A 17,408-nucleotide genomic window follows, 5' to 3' on the forward strand; every position below is an offset into this window, starting at 1 on the left:
TTGAAGTATATGTTAGAGAGTTGCTTAGGCTAGTATTGCAAGCTAGTAACCCATCCTCTGGCATGACCTTATGCTTGTTATATAACCGGCTTGAAAGTTACTTAAGGGCTCTGGAAACTTTAAAGGTTACCACGGATAGGTATGAAGCAATGCTTTTTCCTCTCATGGAGTCTTGTTTGCCTGAAGAACTTCTACAAGCATGGCAACAATCTCTAGCTTCACATCAGCGAGAGGCTAATACACAGGGTGAGGACCCCGGAAAGGCTCGGCTGAAACAACTCGTGGTCTTTTTAAGATCTGAGGTCGAAAGTGAACAGAGAATTTCTATGGCAATGGCTGGTTTTGGTCTCAGGGATGCGGATGAATCTAGAGCAAAAGTCACAAAGCCTGCAGCAAAAGGTGCAGTGAGGCAATCCACATTTGTTTCAAATGATATTCCCACTGCTGCAGGGCTGCTCACCGCTTCTAAAGAGGAGAGGAAATGCCTATTTTGTTCTTCTGGTCACAGGTCTCAAGATTGTATTAAAGCTCAGGACTTGTCTTTATTAGAAAGACGACAAGTAGTGGATAAAAATAAGGCATGTTTCTGCTGTCTGTGAGTTGGGCACCTAGCTAAGAGATGTAAAAATCGTCCCAAATATGTCATTTGTGGAAAGGGGCATTTTGCATTAATGTATGGACAGATTCAGAAAGAGCAATGTGGCAAAGGGGAGGAAGTTGCTCGGCCAGTGATCCAAAATAATAATAATAAATAATAATAATAATATTATTAAAGACGAGGCCCTCGTAGCTGTAGCAAATCATTGCAATGTTCTAATGCAAACACTTGTAGTTTATGTCAGAAGTACCGGTAATGATCGAATGCGTAAGGCGAGACTTTTGATCGACTCGGCATCTAATCGCTCATATATATTGGCCAGCACTGCTGCTGAAATGGGGGTATGTTCCATGCTCTTAGGAATTAATTCAGCATTCACTGTTTGGAGGAGCTACCACGGAAGTCGTGCAACACAATGTTTTCACACTTTACCTTTCTAAATTGGACAAATCATACCATTGCCATTTTGACGTGCTTGGACAACGGAGGATCTGCGGATGAATTGCTCCTGTTTCAGATGGCCCTTGGATACAGGAACTTGCTTTGCAAAATATAGAGTTAAGTGATGTTGGCTCTTCAGCAGATATTGAGATTTTAGTCGGAGCTGATTTTGCTGGCAAACTTTGGACTGGTGGACGGGTACAATTGAGTTCAGGACTAGTAGCAATGGAGACAATTTTTGGCTGGACATTGACAGGGAAAATTCCTGACATCACACCGAGTAATGAGAATCTAGCCATGGTGGTATCTAGCATGTTAACCAAAGAAGCCACCCATCACAGATTTGTGGACTCTAGATACTTTAGGGATTAGTGATCCATCTGAGATTGAGTGTGCTACACAGCAACATTTCCTTGATACAGTATCAGTCAATAAAGAAGAGCGTTTTGAAGTTCAGCTCCCATGGGTTGAGGACCATCCTCCACTGCCTGATAATTACCAATTATCACTGAAGAGACTGATGTCTACTGTTAAGAGATTGAAGACTGAAGTTTACTATGATGCTTATCAGGAAGTACTAAATGATTGGCTGAGGGAAGGGGTGATAGAAGCATCAATTGTAAAAGATTATTGTATTCCTGATATTAAGGCAATTTTTTGGACAGATGCTTCAACTGTTCTCGCTTGGATTCAGCGAAGTGAAGCATGGGATGCTTTTGTCATGAACCGGATTAAAGAGATACGAGAACTGTCAGTTGGTTGTGAATGGCGACATGTTCCTTGAAAAGAAAACCCATCAGATCTTCCATCACGTGGATGTTCTGTGAAGAAGTTGATACAATGCCGTTGGTGGAAGGGCCCTGGTTGGTTGAGAGAAAATCTAGACTGCTGGCCACATACTGACTTTTCTTATAATGAGGAAGAGATAAATTTGGAGAGAAGGAAGAATGTCGTTTCATTGATATCAAGTAATTCAGAAGACATCAGTAAAGATTGGTATTACCGACACTTTTCTCAGTACAAGAAAATTGTAAGGATGGTAGGCTGGATGTTGCGCCTTCTGACCAACTGTCGCATCAGCAAAGCGCAATGCATACATCGTGACCTGACAAGTGAGGAATTTGTCATGGCAGAAAGGAAGATTTTATGGTGGGTGCAGGAGGAAGTGTTCATAGATGTTTTCAATTGCAAACTAAAGAGGTTACTTCCATTTATTGACGCACAGGGATTGATTCGTTTGATGACCAAGATATCTAACCGGGATGATGTCAGGGACTTTTGTCATCCCATTGTGCTCCCAAAAGCTGATCACCCAGTCGTTCAGCAACTGATTATGGACGCCCATCTTAGCAACTGTCATGCTGGTACGCAGATGCTTTTGTCAGTTCTGAGGCAACAGTATTGGATTCTAGGAGGTAGACAAACAATTAGAGCTGTTATTAACTCCTGCATGATTTGTAAATGTCACAGTTCAGAGAGGTTGGCAGATCATCCTTCACCATTACCTGAGAGTAGAGTGCGTGACGCAAGAATTTTTGAAGTTACTGGAATTGATTTTGCTGGTCCTCTCTACATCAAAGCCAATGATGGAACCTCGAAGAAGTCATGGGTTTGCTTATTCACTTGCGGAGTTTACCGTGCAGTTCGACTGGAACTGGTGTCTTCGTTATCCACAGACAGTTTTCTACAAGCTTTCAGATGTTTCTGCAGCAAACAAGTAAAACCTGTCATTGTCTACAGTGACCAGGGAACAAATTTTGTTAGGTTTAAGAACTCCTATCACAAACTGGACTGGAATGCAATCTCACAGTACAGTTCAGCGCGGAAGATAGATTGGCGTTTTAATTCTCCAGCTTCGCCATGGTGGGGAGGTTGGTGGGAATGACTAGTCGGAATGGTCAAAACTCTTCTCCGTCGGGTACTTGGTCGATCATCTGTCAATTACGAAGTGATGCAGACAATCCTCTGTGACTGCAAAACCGTCATAAATTCTCGGCCATTAACCTATTTGTCTGACAACCCATCAGATCTGGCTGCTCTAACTCCAAACATGTTTCTACACGACATAGAAGAAGTAGGAGTAACTGAGTATGACCTGTTCGAAGCAACTGATCTTCAGAAAAGGCTGCAGTATCGCCAGCAGGTGAAAAAAGAATCTTGGAGAAAGATTTCGTACTGAGTATTTAGGTCAGTTGAAGTTATTTGCCAGCAAGGATAAGCAACATGATCTCAAACTGGGATAAATTGTTTTGGTTGGCAATGACACTAGAAGAATGGATTGGCCATTGGGATGAGTTGTTGAGCTTGTTAAGGGAAAGGATGGCAATGTTAGAGTAGTTCGTGTCGTCACTGCTTCAGGCGAGCTTATAAGGCCAGTTCAAAGAATACACCCACTAGAACTCGAGTTTCAACCACCTGAGGATACCCAGGAAATCCCAAACCACCTAAGGAAAGACTTTGTTCCAAGTGAAGAAAATATAAAGGATAATCACGAGGCCGGAGCATGTGACTCTTCTACTCCTCCTGAAGATGGTCCTCAAGTTTCAAAGCAGGCAGTGAAAATAACTCATCTAGGACGATTGATTCACAAGCCAAAAAAGTTAAATTTGTGATATGTGTCGATTAACATATTTCTTTGTGTTTATGTTATTGAATATCATTTTGTAATTGTTTCAGGTCTATATTTTATGAAAGTGGTAAGGTGTAAGTCAATAACATTACCTACATCATGGATTAATGAAGAAATATTATTTTCATTTGTTTCTTATGAATACTCATGTTGTTCTTTTTTTTTTGCCTTGTAAGTTCTATTTAGATAAGATAAAGTAAAGAAATAGTTATGGAACTAGTGTGTTTCTTCTGAATCCAAAAATTTCACACCGCACATTATTTTATTATTATATAATATTATTTTATTGTGGTTTATACTAATATATACAATAAACAAATACAAATCCATACGATATGTCCTTCTTTGAGTAAACCTGTGACAATACATTCTATTTAACAAAATATCACATATGAAATACTATTGTATCTTATCAATGCTTTGTCAAAGTAATGATGAAAAGAAACTAATGTCCAGCACAAACATACGCCACACAGACAAGAGCAAGCTGTTTCGCAAGCTTTCATCAGATAATTTCGGACACAACAGCGGCTTGTAAAGTTTCATTATGGAGAAAAACCTCTCGCAAACATATGTTGAACCAAATATTGAGAGAGCTTTAGCAGCCTCGTAATGGGGGTGTGGAAAGTCTACTCGCAGGAAATGTTCGTAAATTGTTTTCGTACTTTTGACCAAGAGTAATTTATCTCGAAGGCATGCAGTTAACTGGAGATCGATAAGTTCCATCTGCAAGTGAACAAGAGCATCATCGACTGAAACAGTGAATGGTCTCGCAAATGTTTGTAGAAGAGGAGATAGAATATTAATATCTTGGAAATGTTCTGCAAATTGTTTCTTGATGTCTGCGATTACTGAAACATACTCTTCAAATGCAGCACATTCACAAACGGAGTTAAACGTTGGAAAATGCGTTGTGTTCCCGCACTTGAGCTGGCTTTCCCAAAGTACAAGTTTTCTATTGAACGCTTCCACGTTCTCGACCATATCGGATAATATGTTGTTTTCACCTTGCATAGCAATGTTGAGAGCATTCATGTGATTGGTAATATCAGCTAGGAACACAAGGTGTGCTATCCATTAAGGATCTTCTAATTTTGACTCGTGTTTAATTTTCTCATTTAAGAAGTTAACTATCGCGAGTCTCGACTCAAGAAACCTGCTTAAAACCTTACCGTGGCTAAGCCAATGGACGTCACTGTGGTCATCATGCTCTTCACTTTCTTCTCTGAGGTATTTCCTAAACTGCCGATGCATCAAACCGTGGGACCTGAGGTAGTTTACAGTGCGTGCAACAACTTCCATGACATCTCCTAACTTGGCTGACAAAGTGCTTGTTGGTGCAAAATGCAATGACCGCTGGTCAACGTGGTCTCATTGCACCCAAGTTTATTTCATAACAAGGCAATGAATCCTTTTTTTTTTTTTTGTTGCCTCGCATTGCCAGTGCACCATCCGTCATAACTGGTACCAATTTATTCCAATCCAAACCGACTGCATCGATGACGTCTTCTACACGCTAAGGATGTCTATACTTGTGGTGGTGGTGGTGGTGGTGGTGGTGTTAATGGACACCATATCTGAAAGGTCCTCTGTAATGTGGAATTTACTGAAATAAATAACTGTGCAGTATCCATTATATATGTGGACTCGTCCAAGGCGATTGAAAAGGCGACTAAATCCTTGAGCACATTAATTAATTGTCAACGTACATCACTAGCCATGGCACTGATGTGACGTGTCACTGTTCGGCGGGAAAGATGGACATTTTCAAACTTGCTGGCTTCTGTGGGGCAGAGAAGTTTTCCTGTGTCAACCAAGCACTCATTCACCATTTTGCCATCCGCAAATGGCTTTCCCAATCTTGCTATTTTCAGCGCTATGTTGTAACGAGCTCTTAATGCCGACGTGTCGAGATCATCTTCCTGAAAGTAGGAGAGAACAACACTATTGAACATACTGCGGTTGTGAGCCACAGAAGATTGGATCTTAAAATATGTTTTCAAATGTTTAACTTATGTTGGAATCAGCCTGCTGACTGCGATTACGTGTTTTCAGATCCCTAAGATTTGCTTTGCGTTCTTCGCCTATTAACGTGTCATCTTCTTTGTGGACAGCATTATAGTGACGCTCGACAGTAAATTTCCGGTGTCCGCCAATAGTCCAATGGCATAATAAGCATTTAGAATTGTTTCTGTTGGGCATGAAAAAAAAAAAAAAAAAAAAAAAAAAAAGAACTGCATTTCCCAGTCTGTTTTAAAGGATTGTAAATATTTGCCTATTCTTCTCTTTTTTGATGTGCTTTCCATAATGCAATGCATTTGCAACAGCACTTCCAATGAACCGCCATCCTGAACCGTGTAGGCTATGTTCCCTAGTCGTCAAACTCATACAGTACACCTGGCTAACTCTAAGGTCATTTCTCCCCACCCCATTATGTCTCTCTATCTCTCTCTCCACGAGAGCGGACACACCTCCCAAGCTCTTCACGCGTGCAAAATCAGTGTGTGGTAAATGTACACTGTGAACTATGCAGCGTTTGGCCACCACTGATCTACACTATCAAAAGCTTTGGATAGGTTAATAGCGATACAGTCCATTTGACCTCCTGAATCTACAATATGTGCTGTATATTGCTGCAATCCTCAATGTTGAGCTTGAGTGGAATAACTTTTCCGAGATCCAAACTGTGTTCTGTCTAACCAGTCAGCAATTCTACAAATGCGTCTAATCAGGAAGAATGCTTTCGCAGAGCTTACAAGCAACACATGTCAAGCTTACTGGCCTGTTATTATCCACTTTCTTTAGTCTATTACCTTTTCTTTTTTACACTATGACTACTATAGCAACTCTCCATTCATTCAGTATAGCTCCTTCATGCTAACAGAAGTCAAATATTTCAGATATGACACTATATCCCAGCCCATTGCCTTTAGTATATCCCTTGAAATCCTATCAATCCCAGATGCTTCTGTAGCTTTCAATTTTTATATCTTTTTGTAAATGTCTTTATTATCATATGTAAATTTGAGTACTTCACCAATATTACAGTAGTTGCCTTCTCTGCCTGGACATGATCCTTATATCCATCTGTCTTTACATACTATTGATTGACTACCTCTGCCTTCTGTAAGTCCTCAAATATACAGACCCCTTGTTCATTAATGGTCCCTGGAATGTTCTTGTACATATCTGTGCATACCCTTCCATTTTTCCCTGAAATTCATATTGACTGCCATCATGTTATCCTTAGCTGACTTTATTTTTCTTTCAAAATTCAATTTCCTTGTAATTTCCTTCAATCTCTTGTTACTTTCATATCCATTTCTAACTCTCTTTCTCTCTAATCTGCACCTCTTTAATTTCTCTGTTATAATGTAGTTGGTCTTTACCATTAAGGTAATATTATTGAAGCTGAAGAAGAAGGCACTGTACATTGTATGAGAATAGAGAAAGCACCAGGTCCTGTTGATATAACTCCAGAGATGATTATATATAGTGGAATGAAGACCTTGAATTAACTGAGGATTCCGTTCAGTTAGCCTGGAAACTGGAGGAAATGCCAAATGAATCGGAGCATAATATCATTGTCCCCATGCACAAGAAGGGAAGCACAACTAAATGTCAAAACTATCGCTCCATATGCCTCTAGTATGTAATATTTAAATTGTGTATGGGGATTATTGAAAAATATCTACAACAGTATGTTGAATAAGAGCTGGTGGAAGAACAAGCTGCTTGTAGAACTGGGTGAGAAACTCAATATGATATATCATTCGAATATTGACTAATTTAAGAAAAGGCTAGGGAAACAACAGGTAGGGAATCTGTCACCTGGGCGACTGCCCTAAATGCAGATCAGTAGTGATTGATTGATAAATGAATAATCAAGGAAAGGAAGTATACTCAGCATTCTTAGCTGCAGCATTTGATTCTTAGCCTAAGGAAGCAGTATGGAAGGCCCTTCAGAAACTTTAAGCTCCAGAGAAGATTTTTAGAGTAATTCATAGCATCTATACGGATGTTTTTGGAATGGTCAGGATTATTGGACAGAAAAGTAAGAACTTCATGATGGAAAAAGGCATGGAACAAGTAGCCAGTCTGAATCCTCTGTTGTTCATAATTTTCATGGACCAAGTGATAAAGCAATGTGAAAGAACAACAAAACAGTTAAAAGTGGGCAACTATCAGTTATGCCCTGCATACCTGCAGATCTTGGCCTGTGCAGATGACATTGTCTTTATTAACAACAATCTCCAAGATCTACTGGAGGTAGTTATAGAGTGGGAAAGTATACTGTAAGATTGAGGTATGCAGGTAATATCTGTAAAAGAACAAACTGTTGACAAGCAGAGGCAAGGAAGAAGATATCAGTATCAACTGGAAAGGGGAACAACTAGAGCAAGTAAGTTCTTACAACTATCTGGGCACAGTAATTTCTGAAGATGCTAGATCCAACATTAAATCAATAACAGAGTGCAAAAAGCCAATGTTGTCTATTACCAGCTGAGTCTGAGCTTAGTCAGCAAGAAAGAAATGTCTCAGAATACTTTGTTCCTGCCCACTTTACTGTATGGCTCAGAGACATAGACTAGAACGAAGAAGCACAACAGCAGAGCAACAAGCTCAGAAATTAAAGACTTATATTGTGTTGTCAACAAGAATAAGAATAAGGAACAAAGCTGTTAGAGAAGAGCTTAGGGTGTCATCTGTAGTGGATGATATAGATCACCTGGTCCATATGGATGGTGAAAGGAAATCTAAGCAAGTGTTCGTGGCCAGATGTGACAGAAGGAGAAGAAAGGGACATCCGTGAATGGATTGGGGTTATGTGGTCCGTGAAATTGCAAAGTACAGAGGAAAAAACCCAAATTAAAGTACTGAAGATGGTTGGAAGGCCTGAGGCAGAAGGCAGCGGAGGAGGAGGAGGAGGAGGAGGAGGAGGAGGAGGAGGAGGAGGAGGAGGAGGAGGAGGAGGTAGTTCATGGTACTTACAGGGGTTAGACAAGGCCGTAACCTTTCACCTTTGTTGTTTATAGTTTATGTACATCATTTATTGAAAAGTATAAAGTGGCAGCTGGCAATGTAGTAAGCAGTTTGGGTGCCGATTATGATGATGATGATCATCATCATCGTCACCATTATCATCATACAATTACAAAATAAGACTACAGATATATATATACACCGAATGTACAAACAGAAAAGTGTTCTACAATCAGACGATCAAGTTGCAGGACTTGAACTATGCAATGAGCCCCTCTTCTGTTCTATGTAACACCAGTGTATCTCCGTTAGGGGCATTCTTCTACTATGTCTGGACTGTACCAGTGTCCCCTTGTGCTATTGATAATAATAATATTATTGGCTTACTTCCCACTAACTACTTTTATGGTTTTCGGAGACTCCAAGATGCCAGAATTTAGTCCTGCAGGAGTTCTTTTACATGCCAGTAAATCTACCTACATGAGGCTGACATATTTGAGCACCTTCAAATACCACCAGTCTGAGCCATGATCGAATCTGCCAAGTTGGAGTCAGAAGGCCAGCACCTAAATCGTCTGAGCTACTCAGCCCGGCCCTTGTGCTTTTGACATTTGCAGTATGGTAAAATGTTACCTGAACCCATATCTGTCTTGGTTGATGGAAATGAGGCACTTCAGTAGGTGGATTGCTAATTAGTTCATGGTTTTCCTTCCAGCCAATCTTGTGCCCATTCCACCTTTTCAGTCAAACCCACTTTCCAGCAGTTGTTTTGCTTCTTCCTATGTCAGTCTTCTGGACCTTAGTCTCTTTACCATATGCATTTACACCTTTACACCTCGTAGAAGGCACATCAACAAAAACAAATTTTTGCTGATGACTTGGTCTTAACAGCAGGACTGTTCTGAATGCTTGCAAGCTGATATCCTGGAACTTGAAAATAGGTGCAGTGAGTACGATGTGAAAATTAGCATTTCCAAGACTGAAGTGAAGTCAGAAGGAAAAAGACCCAAGGTAATCTAATGTCAGGTCAGTACTACAAAACTGGAACAGGTAGATCACTGTATTTAGCATGTGGGTTCTCCCAGATTGGTAGGATAGTAAGTGACATTGTATCAAGATGAAGCAAAGCTAATGCAGTGAGCTCGCAGTTGCGATGAGCAATATTCTGTAGGATAAAAGTTGGCTCCCAGATGAAACTATGTATACTAGTCTTGTGTTCAGACTGATTTTGCTGTATGGGAGTGAAAGCTGGGTGGATTCAGGATATCCTATGCATAAGTTAGAAGTAACAGACATGAAAGCAGCAAGAATGATTGCTGGTGAAGAGGTGGGAACAATGGAAGGAGGGTGCTCACAATGGGGGAGATAAAGGCTAAGTTAGGAATGAACTCGATGGATGAAGTTGTATGCATAAACTAGCATTGATGGTGGGACCATTTGAGGCAAATGGAGGAGGATAGGATACCTAGGAGAATAATGGACTCAGTCACGGAGGATTGGAGAATTAGGGGAAGTCCAAGGTGACATTGGTTAGACTCGGTTTCTGATGATTTTGAGATAAAGAGGTATGGAACTACTGTAGGCGAGGCCACAGAGCTAGTTACAAGCAGAGGATTGTGGAGATGTTGAGTTAATTCACTGGGTCTTATCCACCAGGGAAATACTGGGGTCATATATCATACATCAGGCCCTGAGGCAGCTGCTATTGTTGAACCTGAAAATGTTTATTCTGTAAATGGTTCATATCTCCTGGTACTTCTTACCGGGCGAGTTGGCCATGTGGTTAAGGTCACACAGCTGTGAGCTTGCATCCAGGAGATAGTGGGTTCAAACTCCACTGTCAACAGCCCTGAAAATAGTTTTCTGTGGCTTCCCATTTTCACACCAGGCAAATGCTGAGGCTGCACCTTAATTAAGGCCACGGCCGCTTCCTTCCCACTCCTAGGCCTTTCCTGTCCCATCGTCGCCATAAGACTTCTCTGTGTCGGCACAATGTAAAGCAAATAGTAAAAAAATAAATAAAAGTTCTTTTTATTCTCTGCCTTAGGCAAAAAAGGGAACTAGAGTTACTCCAGACGCGTCATCATGCTGAGCTTCTGACACTGCAGATGAAACTTTGTAAACTAGAGAGACAACAGAAACATCAAACCACTGCTGAAACTCGTCTTCCAGGTATGTATTATACACATTTTTCGCAGGTTTCCTATTCCTGAAGTTCCTCACATTTCCTTGATCAATTGATTGATTGATTGATTGATTTTAATTGATTAAATATGCTTAGTTTTCAGAATACCCAAATTGTAGCTCCCTTAAGAATAAAGATAACATCAGCTTTAATTAAAGATGTGGTTTTTTAATAGCAAAAAACATCAAATTGATTATTGGAAGACAAACTTAATTCATCATTGATCCATGTTTAGCTGACTGCATTAATCAACTGTTCTTGTGGTTGCCTGCTAAAAGTTTTAGAATTCATTTTTGTCACAATCATCAGTCATCCTTTAAGGATGCATAAATATGACCTACTCGTGATGCCATGGTGAAGATTTTGAGGAGAAAATTCTGGCTTCCAAGTACCTCGTGAGTTATTAGTGTTTCTTAATGAAATTAAACAATCATCTTTTTCCATCCATTTCAGAAATTCTTTGGATTCAATTCAATACTGTAATGTGTGTACTGTTAACAAAAAACATGTCATTTAGAATTAACAGTATAGGGTAGGGTGACTAGAATTTCAGACACAGAAAGCAGAACCTATTCCTGAAAGCAGTCAAGGGAAATGCATAATTAGGTTTTTACCATTTGTGGTATTGTTATTCATGAAACTAATTAAGTATTAATACTGCATGTTTATAATTAAACTGATGGTGGGTAGAGTGGTGCAGCACAGACTGTGGTGATCGTAGGAATCTGAAACTTCGTAGATGTGCTAATCAAGCAGTGCACTACCAAATTGTGCAAAACAAATAATTAGTTCCAATTCCTCCCAATGGCTGCAAGCAGTCAGAATGTGGTATGGGCACAGGAAAAAAGGCAGAAGAGATCAGACACATGATAACAGAGGTTATGGCACATTTATTAGGAACTGTGATTACAACTACTATTGTTATAACAACTGTTCAGTATGGCCTCCCAGCTGAGCAACTTGTTGCATTCATAACGAAGTATGGTTGACAGTTGCTGTAGCAGATCTGATGAAATCAGAGCAACATGGCATAGTATGTTAGCATTTAGATCAGGCAGAGACTGGATATGTCCCTGATAGACATAATCTTTCAAATTTCCCCATAACCAGAAGTCTCATGGATTTAGGTCGGGCAACCTTGAAGGCTACACGTGTGGAAATTGCCTAGAGATGATGCGGTCGTTACTGAAAGTTTCTTGCAATAAATCTTTCACCTGACAAACAACATGTGGTGTTGTCCTATCTTGCATGAGAGTAATGGTGTGGTCACAGTTGTGTTGTTGCAATGTTTCCTATAACGTGCAGATGTTGCTGTACACATAACAGGCCCACAAAGTGTCATCTTCTCAAAAAAAAAAAAAACAGACCAAGTATGAATCAGCTTGTGAAACCACACTAAACAGTCACATAAGCTGATTGGAATGGTTGTTCCTGCACAATCAATTTCTTTGCAATCATTTAAGAAAAGGCTAGGAAAACAACAGATAGGGAATCTGCCACTTGGGCGACTGCCCTAAATGCAGATCTGTAGTGATTGATTGATTGATTGATTGATTGATTGATTGATTGATTGATTGATTGATTGATTGATTGATTGATTGATTGATTGATTGATTGATTGATTGATTGATACAACATGTCGATGAATCAAACCCCATATGTGACAGTTCTGTGTATTCAGTGTACCAGCCAGAGTAAAATGCATCTAATCAGTCCACAGAATATTCTTGAGACACATGTTGTCCACTTCCATGCTTGCTAAAAACTGAAGGGCAAACTCACAGTACTGTGTAATATCTAGGGGTTTCAATTGGTGCACAGTATGAACCTTATGGGAATACCAGTATAAAATGCACCATAAAATCTTGCAGAATGCTAACCAGGGGAGAGGCAATTCACGTGACACAGCTCTAGCATTGCTTGCAGAATTTGAGGCATGCGCTTCACGGTCAACTACAGCAACTTCATCAACAACTTCAGTTACAACTTACAGTTTCTATAGTTTATGTAGGGACAGTCAATATTTGCCCGCAACTTCTACTTTTTAAAAAGTAATAATAATAATAATAATAATAATAATAATAATAATAATAATAATAATAATAATAATAATAATAATAATAATAATAATGATAATAATATAATAATAATAATAATAATGGAGTATGGCCTCCGGAGAGGCCTGGTGTGGGCTTTTTCTCGTAGACGGCCTATTAGGCGACCTGCATGTCTGTGAAGATGAGGGCCCTACGTAGGATGATTTCTAATGCTGAATACGCCACACACACCCAGCCCCCGAGCCATTGGAATTAACCAATTAAGGTTAAAATCCTCATCCCGGCCGAGAATCGAACCTGGGACCCTCTGAACAGAAGGCCAGTACGTTGACCGTTCAGCCAAAGAGTTTTAAAAAGTAATATACATATTCTCATACTAGCAAGATACCCGTGCTTCGCTACGGTATTATACTGAAATTTATAATTGAATGCTTATTGTTTTAGATATATAATACGCCGAAATTCGCGATCTGACTCGTTTTCTAATAGATTACGGCAAGTTTCCTCCCATTTTTCAATCTTTCTTTCCAGCAATCAATTTTGTACTTCCCGGGCTAGGTCCAGGTAGTCCACCCAGTCAGTTGGGTCCCTAAATCTTTGCCATCTTTTCCTATAAGCCTTTTTAATATGGATCAAATCCTTCAGGAGATACGGCGTGGTGTCGTCTTGTGTGCCTTGGTGGTACTGACCCCTCGGCCGGACTGAATTCTTAGTCATTACCCGTCCAGGACCTGTTTCCAGCGCGGTCCGCACATTTGACGACGGTACAGAACATTATTATTATTATTATTATTATTATTATTATTATTATTATTATTATTAGTATAGATGTTCTGGACTCCACAGCGAGATGCAAGACCACTACTTGGCGGTAAATTACATCTGCTGCTATTGTCATTGACAATGTGACAAACACCATTGTCACGCATAGGCAAGTGTGCGGGAATTCTAGCGATGCGAATGACATACTTCCGTGCATTATTGACCTTATTATAGAGGTGAAAAATTTGATGGGCAATCTGATCCCTATCGTTTATTTCAAATGTGTTTACATTTTTATTTATATGCCAGGAGAATCTACTGTAATCTAAGAACGTTCTCCAAAGGAAAAGATGGCTGTTGAAAACGAACCCAGGAAAGATTAAAAATGATTGGTTTGTGATCAGAATAAGTACATTGAAAATCTACAGCCTGTTTCCAGACATTCGACAGGGTCAGGAATGGAATGAATAAAGCCCCATCTAGCGGCAACAATAGGAATTGTGCCGGCTGCCGAAGCACTCCTCTGGGGCAATGATTGATGAATGACAATGAAATGAAATATTGGACAGTGTTGCTAGAAAGAATGATGACAGAGAAAACCGGAGTATCCGGAGAAAAACCTGTCCCGTCTCCGTTTCGTCCAGCACGAATGTCACACGGAGTGACAGGGATTTGAACCACGGAACCCAACTGTGAGAGGCCTTCGTGCTGCCCCCTGAGCAACAGAGGCTCCTTATAAGTACATTATGAACAGTAAAATCAATTGGTCTCACCACCTTTTACACCCCACTGCCGTTAAGTTTATTTACCCTCTCCCCCCCAAAAAAAATTAAAAGAAGGCATGTTTCTTTATGTTTAAAGGAGATTCCAAACACCAACGTTCACGTCTATTACCTTCAGTTTTGAGATATAAGTATCCCCATAAAAATAATTCACTTTTTCTCACATCCTTTCACACTCCCCCCCCCCCCCCAAGTGAATTTTCTGGCAAAATATACTTGTTTCTTTAATAGTAAACGATCTTCTAAATACCAATTATCACGACTCTAAACTAACTTCTTCAGTTTTTGATGTATGTGTCCTCATGAAAGGAATTCAACTCCTTTTCACTCCCGCCCCCCAAGATGATTCTCACCCCCCAAAACGGGTTTTTCCTTGTTTTTCAAGGAGATCCAAATACCAATTTCCACGTCTGTAACAACTTTAGTTTTTATTAGATGTATGTATTCTCATACAATTAAGTCAATTAATTTTTCAATTCTTTCACCCCCCCCCCCCCCCCCCAATATTGGATTTTCCGAGAATACGTGTTTCTTTACTTTTAAAGCAGATTCCAAATATCAAATTTCACGTCTGTAACATCTTCATTTTTGATATATCAGTAGCCAAATTAAAAGAAATCGACACCATTTTCAATCACTTTTACACACCCCCGCCCTTCCACCCAAGTGGTATTTCCGAAAACTAAAAATACACGTTTCTTTGTTATTAATAGAAATAAAGTTTTTTGAGATATACTGTAGAAATTCTCATCTTAAAATTTCACCCCTTTTTATTTCCCCTTAAGGGGAGTTTCCGAAATTAGATCACCCATGTTTCTTTACATTTACAGGAAATTACAAATACCCACTTTTTACGTCTGTAACATTTTACCTTTCTCAGATATTCTGTAGATATAGTCTTTCAAAAATTTCATCCAAATTTGTCACTCCAGTTTAACCGCCATTAATTGGATTTTCAAAAAACAAAAAATATGCGTTTCTTTATTTTTAAAGGAGATCCCATATACAAATTTTCAGTTCTGTAATATCTTCAGTTTCTGAGATATATGTATCATCATAAAGGGATTCAACCCTTTTACACCCCTCCTATTGGGATTTACAGAAAACAAAAAATAAGTGTTCCTTTATTTTTAAAGGAGATTCTAAATACCAATTTTTACATGTTTAAACTTTTAAAGTTTTAATATGTATACACACTCATTTTAAAAATTCACCCCCCTTTTCTACCCCCATTATTTGGATTTTCCAAAAACAAAAAAATACCTGCTTCTTTATTTTTAAAGTAGATCCCAAATACCAATTTTCAGATTTGTAATATCTACAGGTTCTGAAATATAAGTAGCTTCATTAAAGGCATTCAACCCCTTTTTCCCCCTTTTCCACCCTTCCCGTTGGGATTTTCCGAAAACAAAAAAAATACGTGTTTCTTTATTTTTAAAGGAGATTCTAAATACCAATTTTTACATCAACAAACCTTAAAAGTTTTGAGATATATATACACTCATTTTAAAAATTCATCCCTTTTTCACAAATCCCCCCCCCATTAATTGGATTTTCCGAAAACAAGAAAATATGTGTTGTTTATTTTTTTAAGGAGATTCTAAATACCAATGTTTACATCTATAAACTTTAAAAGTTATGAGATATAGATATACTCATTTTAAAAATTCACCCTCTTTTCACCCCCCATTAATTGGATTTTCCAAAAACAAAAAATACATGCTGCTTTATTTTTAAAGGAGATTCCAAACACCAGTTTTCAGGTCTGTAATATCATCAGTTTCTGAGATATAAGTATCCTCATTAAAGGCATTCAATCCATTTTTCACCCCCTTTCACCCTCCCATTAATTGGATTTTCCAAAAACAGAAAAAACGTGTTTCTTTATTTTTAAAAGAGATCAAAAGTACAAATTTTCAGGTCTGTAATATCTTCAGTTTCTGAGATATAAGTACCAGTATTCTGATTAAAGGCATTCAACCCATTTTTCACCGTTTTTCACCCCTTCTATTGGGATTTTCTGAAAACAAAAAAATACGCGTTTCCTTATTTTTAAAGGAGATTCTAAATACCAATTTTTACAACTGTAAACTTTCAAAGTTTTGAGATATAGATACACTCATTTTAAAATTTCAACCCCCTTTTCACCCCCTTAGCAAAGGAATATCCAAAAATCCTCTCTTAGCGAGCACCTACATCTTAATATGAATCTATGCCAAAAATTTCATTTCTTTATGTCCAGTAGTTTTGGCTCGGCGTTGATGAATCCGTCCAGTCAGTCAGTCAGGACAAGTTATTTTATATATATATATACAGTAGAGTCTCGCTCATCCGACCTTCGCTTATCCGACATTCCGTGTTATCCGACACTGGTAGACTTAATTTGAACTTTTGGTGGAGACTAAATTCAGGCACACCCGCTGTGGAGGGTGCGACCTTGGGACAAGCACTGGCCTGACCGCTGGCGGTAGGGCAGGTTTTTTTTTTTCTCAAGGACAGGTGCAGTGAGTCTTCAGTCATTGTTCATTGTAGTATTGGTTGGGTGCGGATGTTATAGTTTTCATATCCTCTGTGAGTATAGCGAGTAAATGGAAGAAAGTGATTGTTTCTATGGAAGACAAGTTGAGTGCATTAAAGAGACTGGACAAAGGGGAAATTCTTCAAAATGTGGCTTCAGATTATGGACGTTGGATGTGTTACAGTGGGAGACTGGAAAAAAACAGAGGGAAGAAATTTAAAAGTGCTGCTCTACCAGAGCAGAGAAAAAATGAAAAATGTGAGTACGAAAAAGTAAGTGAAGCACTATTTCTTTGGTTATCTCAACACCGGGAGAAGGAGCTGCCAATATCTGGCCCCATTCTGCAGGAAAAGGCTGTGTATTTCCAGAAGGAGTTTAATGAAGGGGACCCTAATTTTCCTGCCAGTGCTGGGTGGCTTGATTGGTGGAAGAAACGATACGGCATTAGGCAGC

General features: G+C 39.2%; 1 protein-coding gene across 1 annotated transcript in view; it reads left to right on the plus strand.

Annotated features, from left to right (window-relative positions):
* Wnk (Wnk kinase) overlaps positions 1–17,408 on the plus strand; it is an 834,378-nt gene that overhangs the window by 796,586 nt on the left and 20,384 nt on the right. The window contains exon 31 of the mRNA XM_068226022.1: positions 10,699–10,823. Within this exon, the coding sequence (XP_068082123.1) occupies positions 10,699–10,823 (125 nt within the window). The remainder of the gene's footprint in view (positions 1–10,698; positions 10,824–17,408) is intronic.

Source organism: Anabrus simplex, chromosome 2 (assembly GCF_040414725.1).
Source record: "Anabrus simplex isolate iqAnaSimp1 chromosome 2, ASM4041472v1, whole genome shotgun sequence".
In the NCBI taxonomy this organism is placed as follows: domain Eukaryota; kingdom Metazoa; phylum Arthropoda; class Insecta; order Orthoptera; family Tettigoniidae; genus Anabrus; species Anabrus simplex.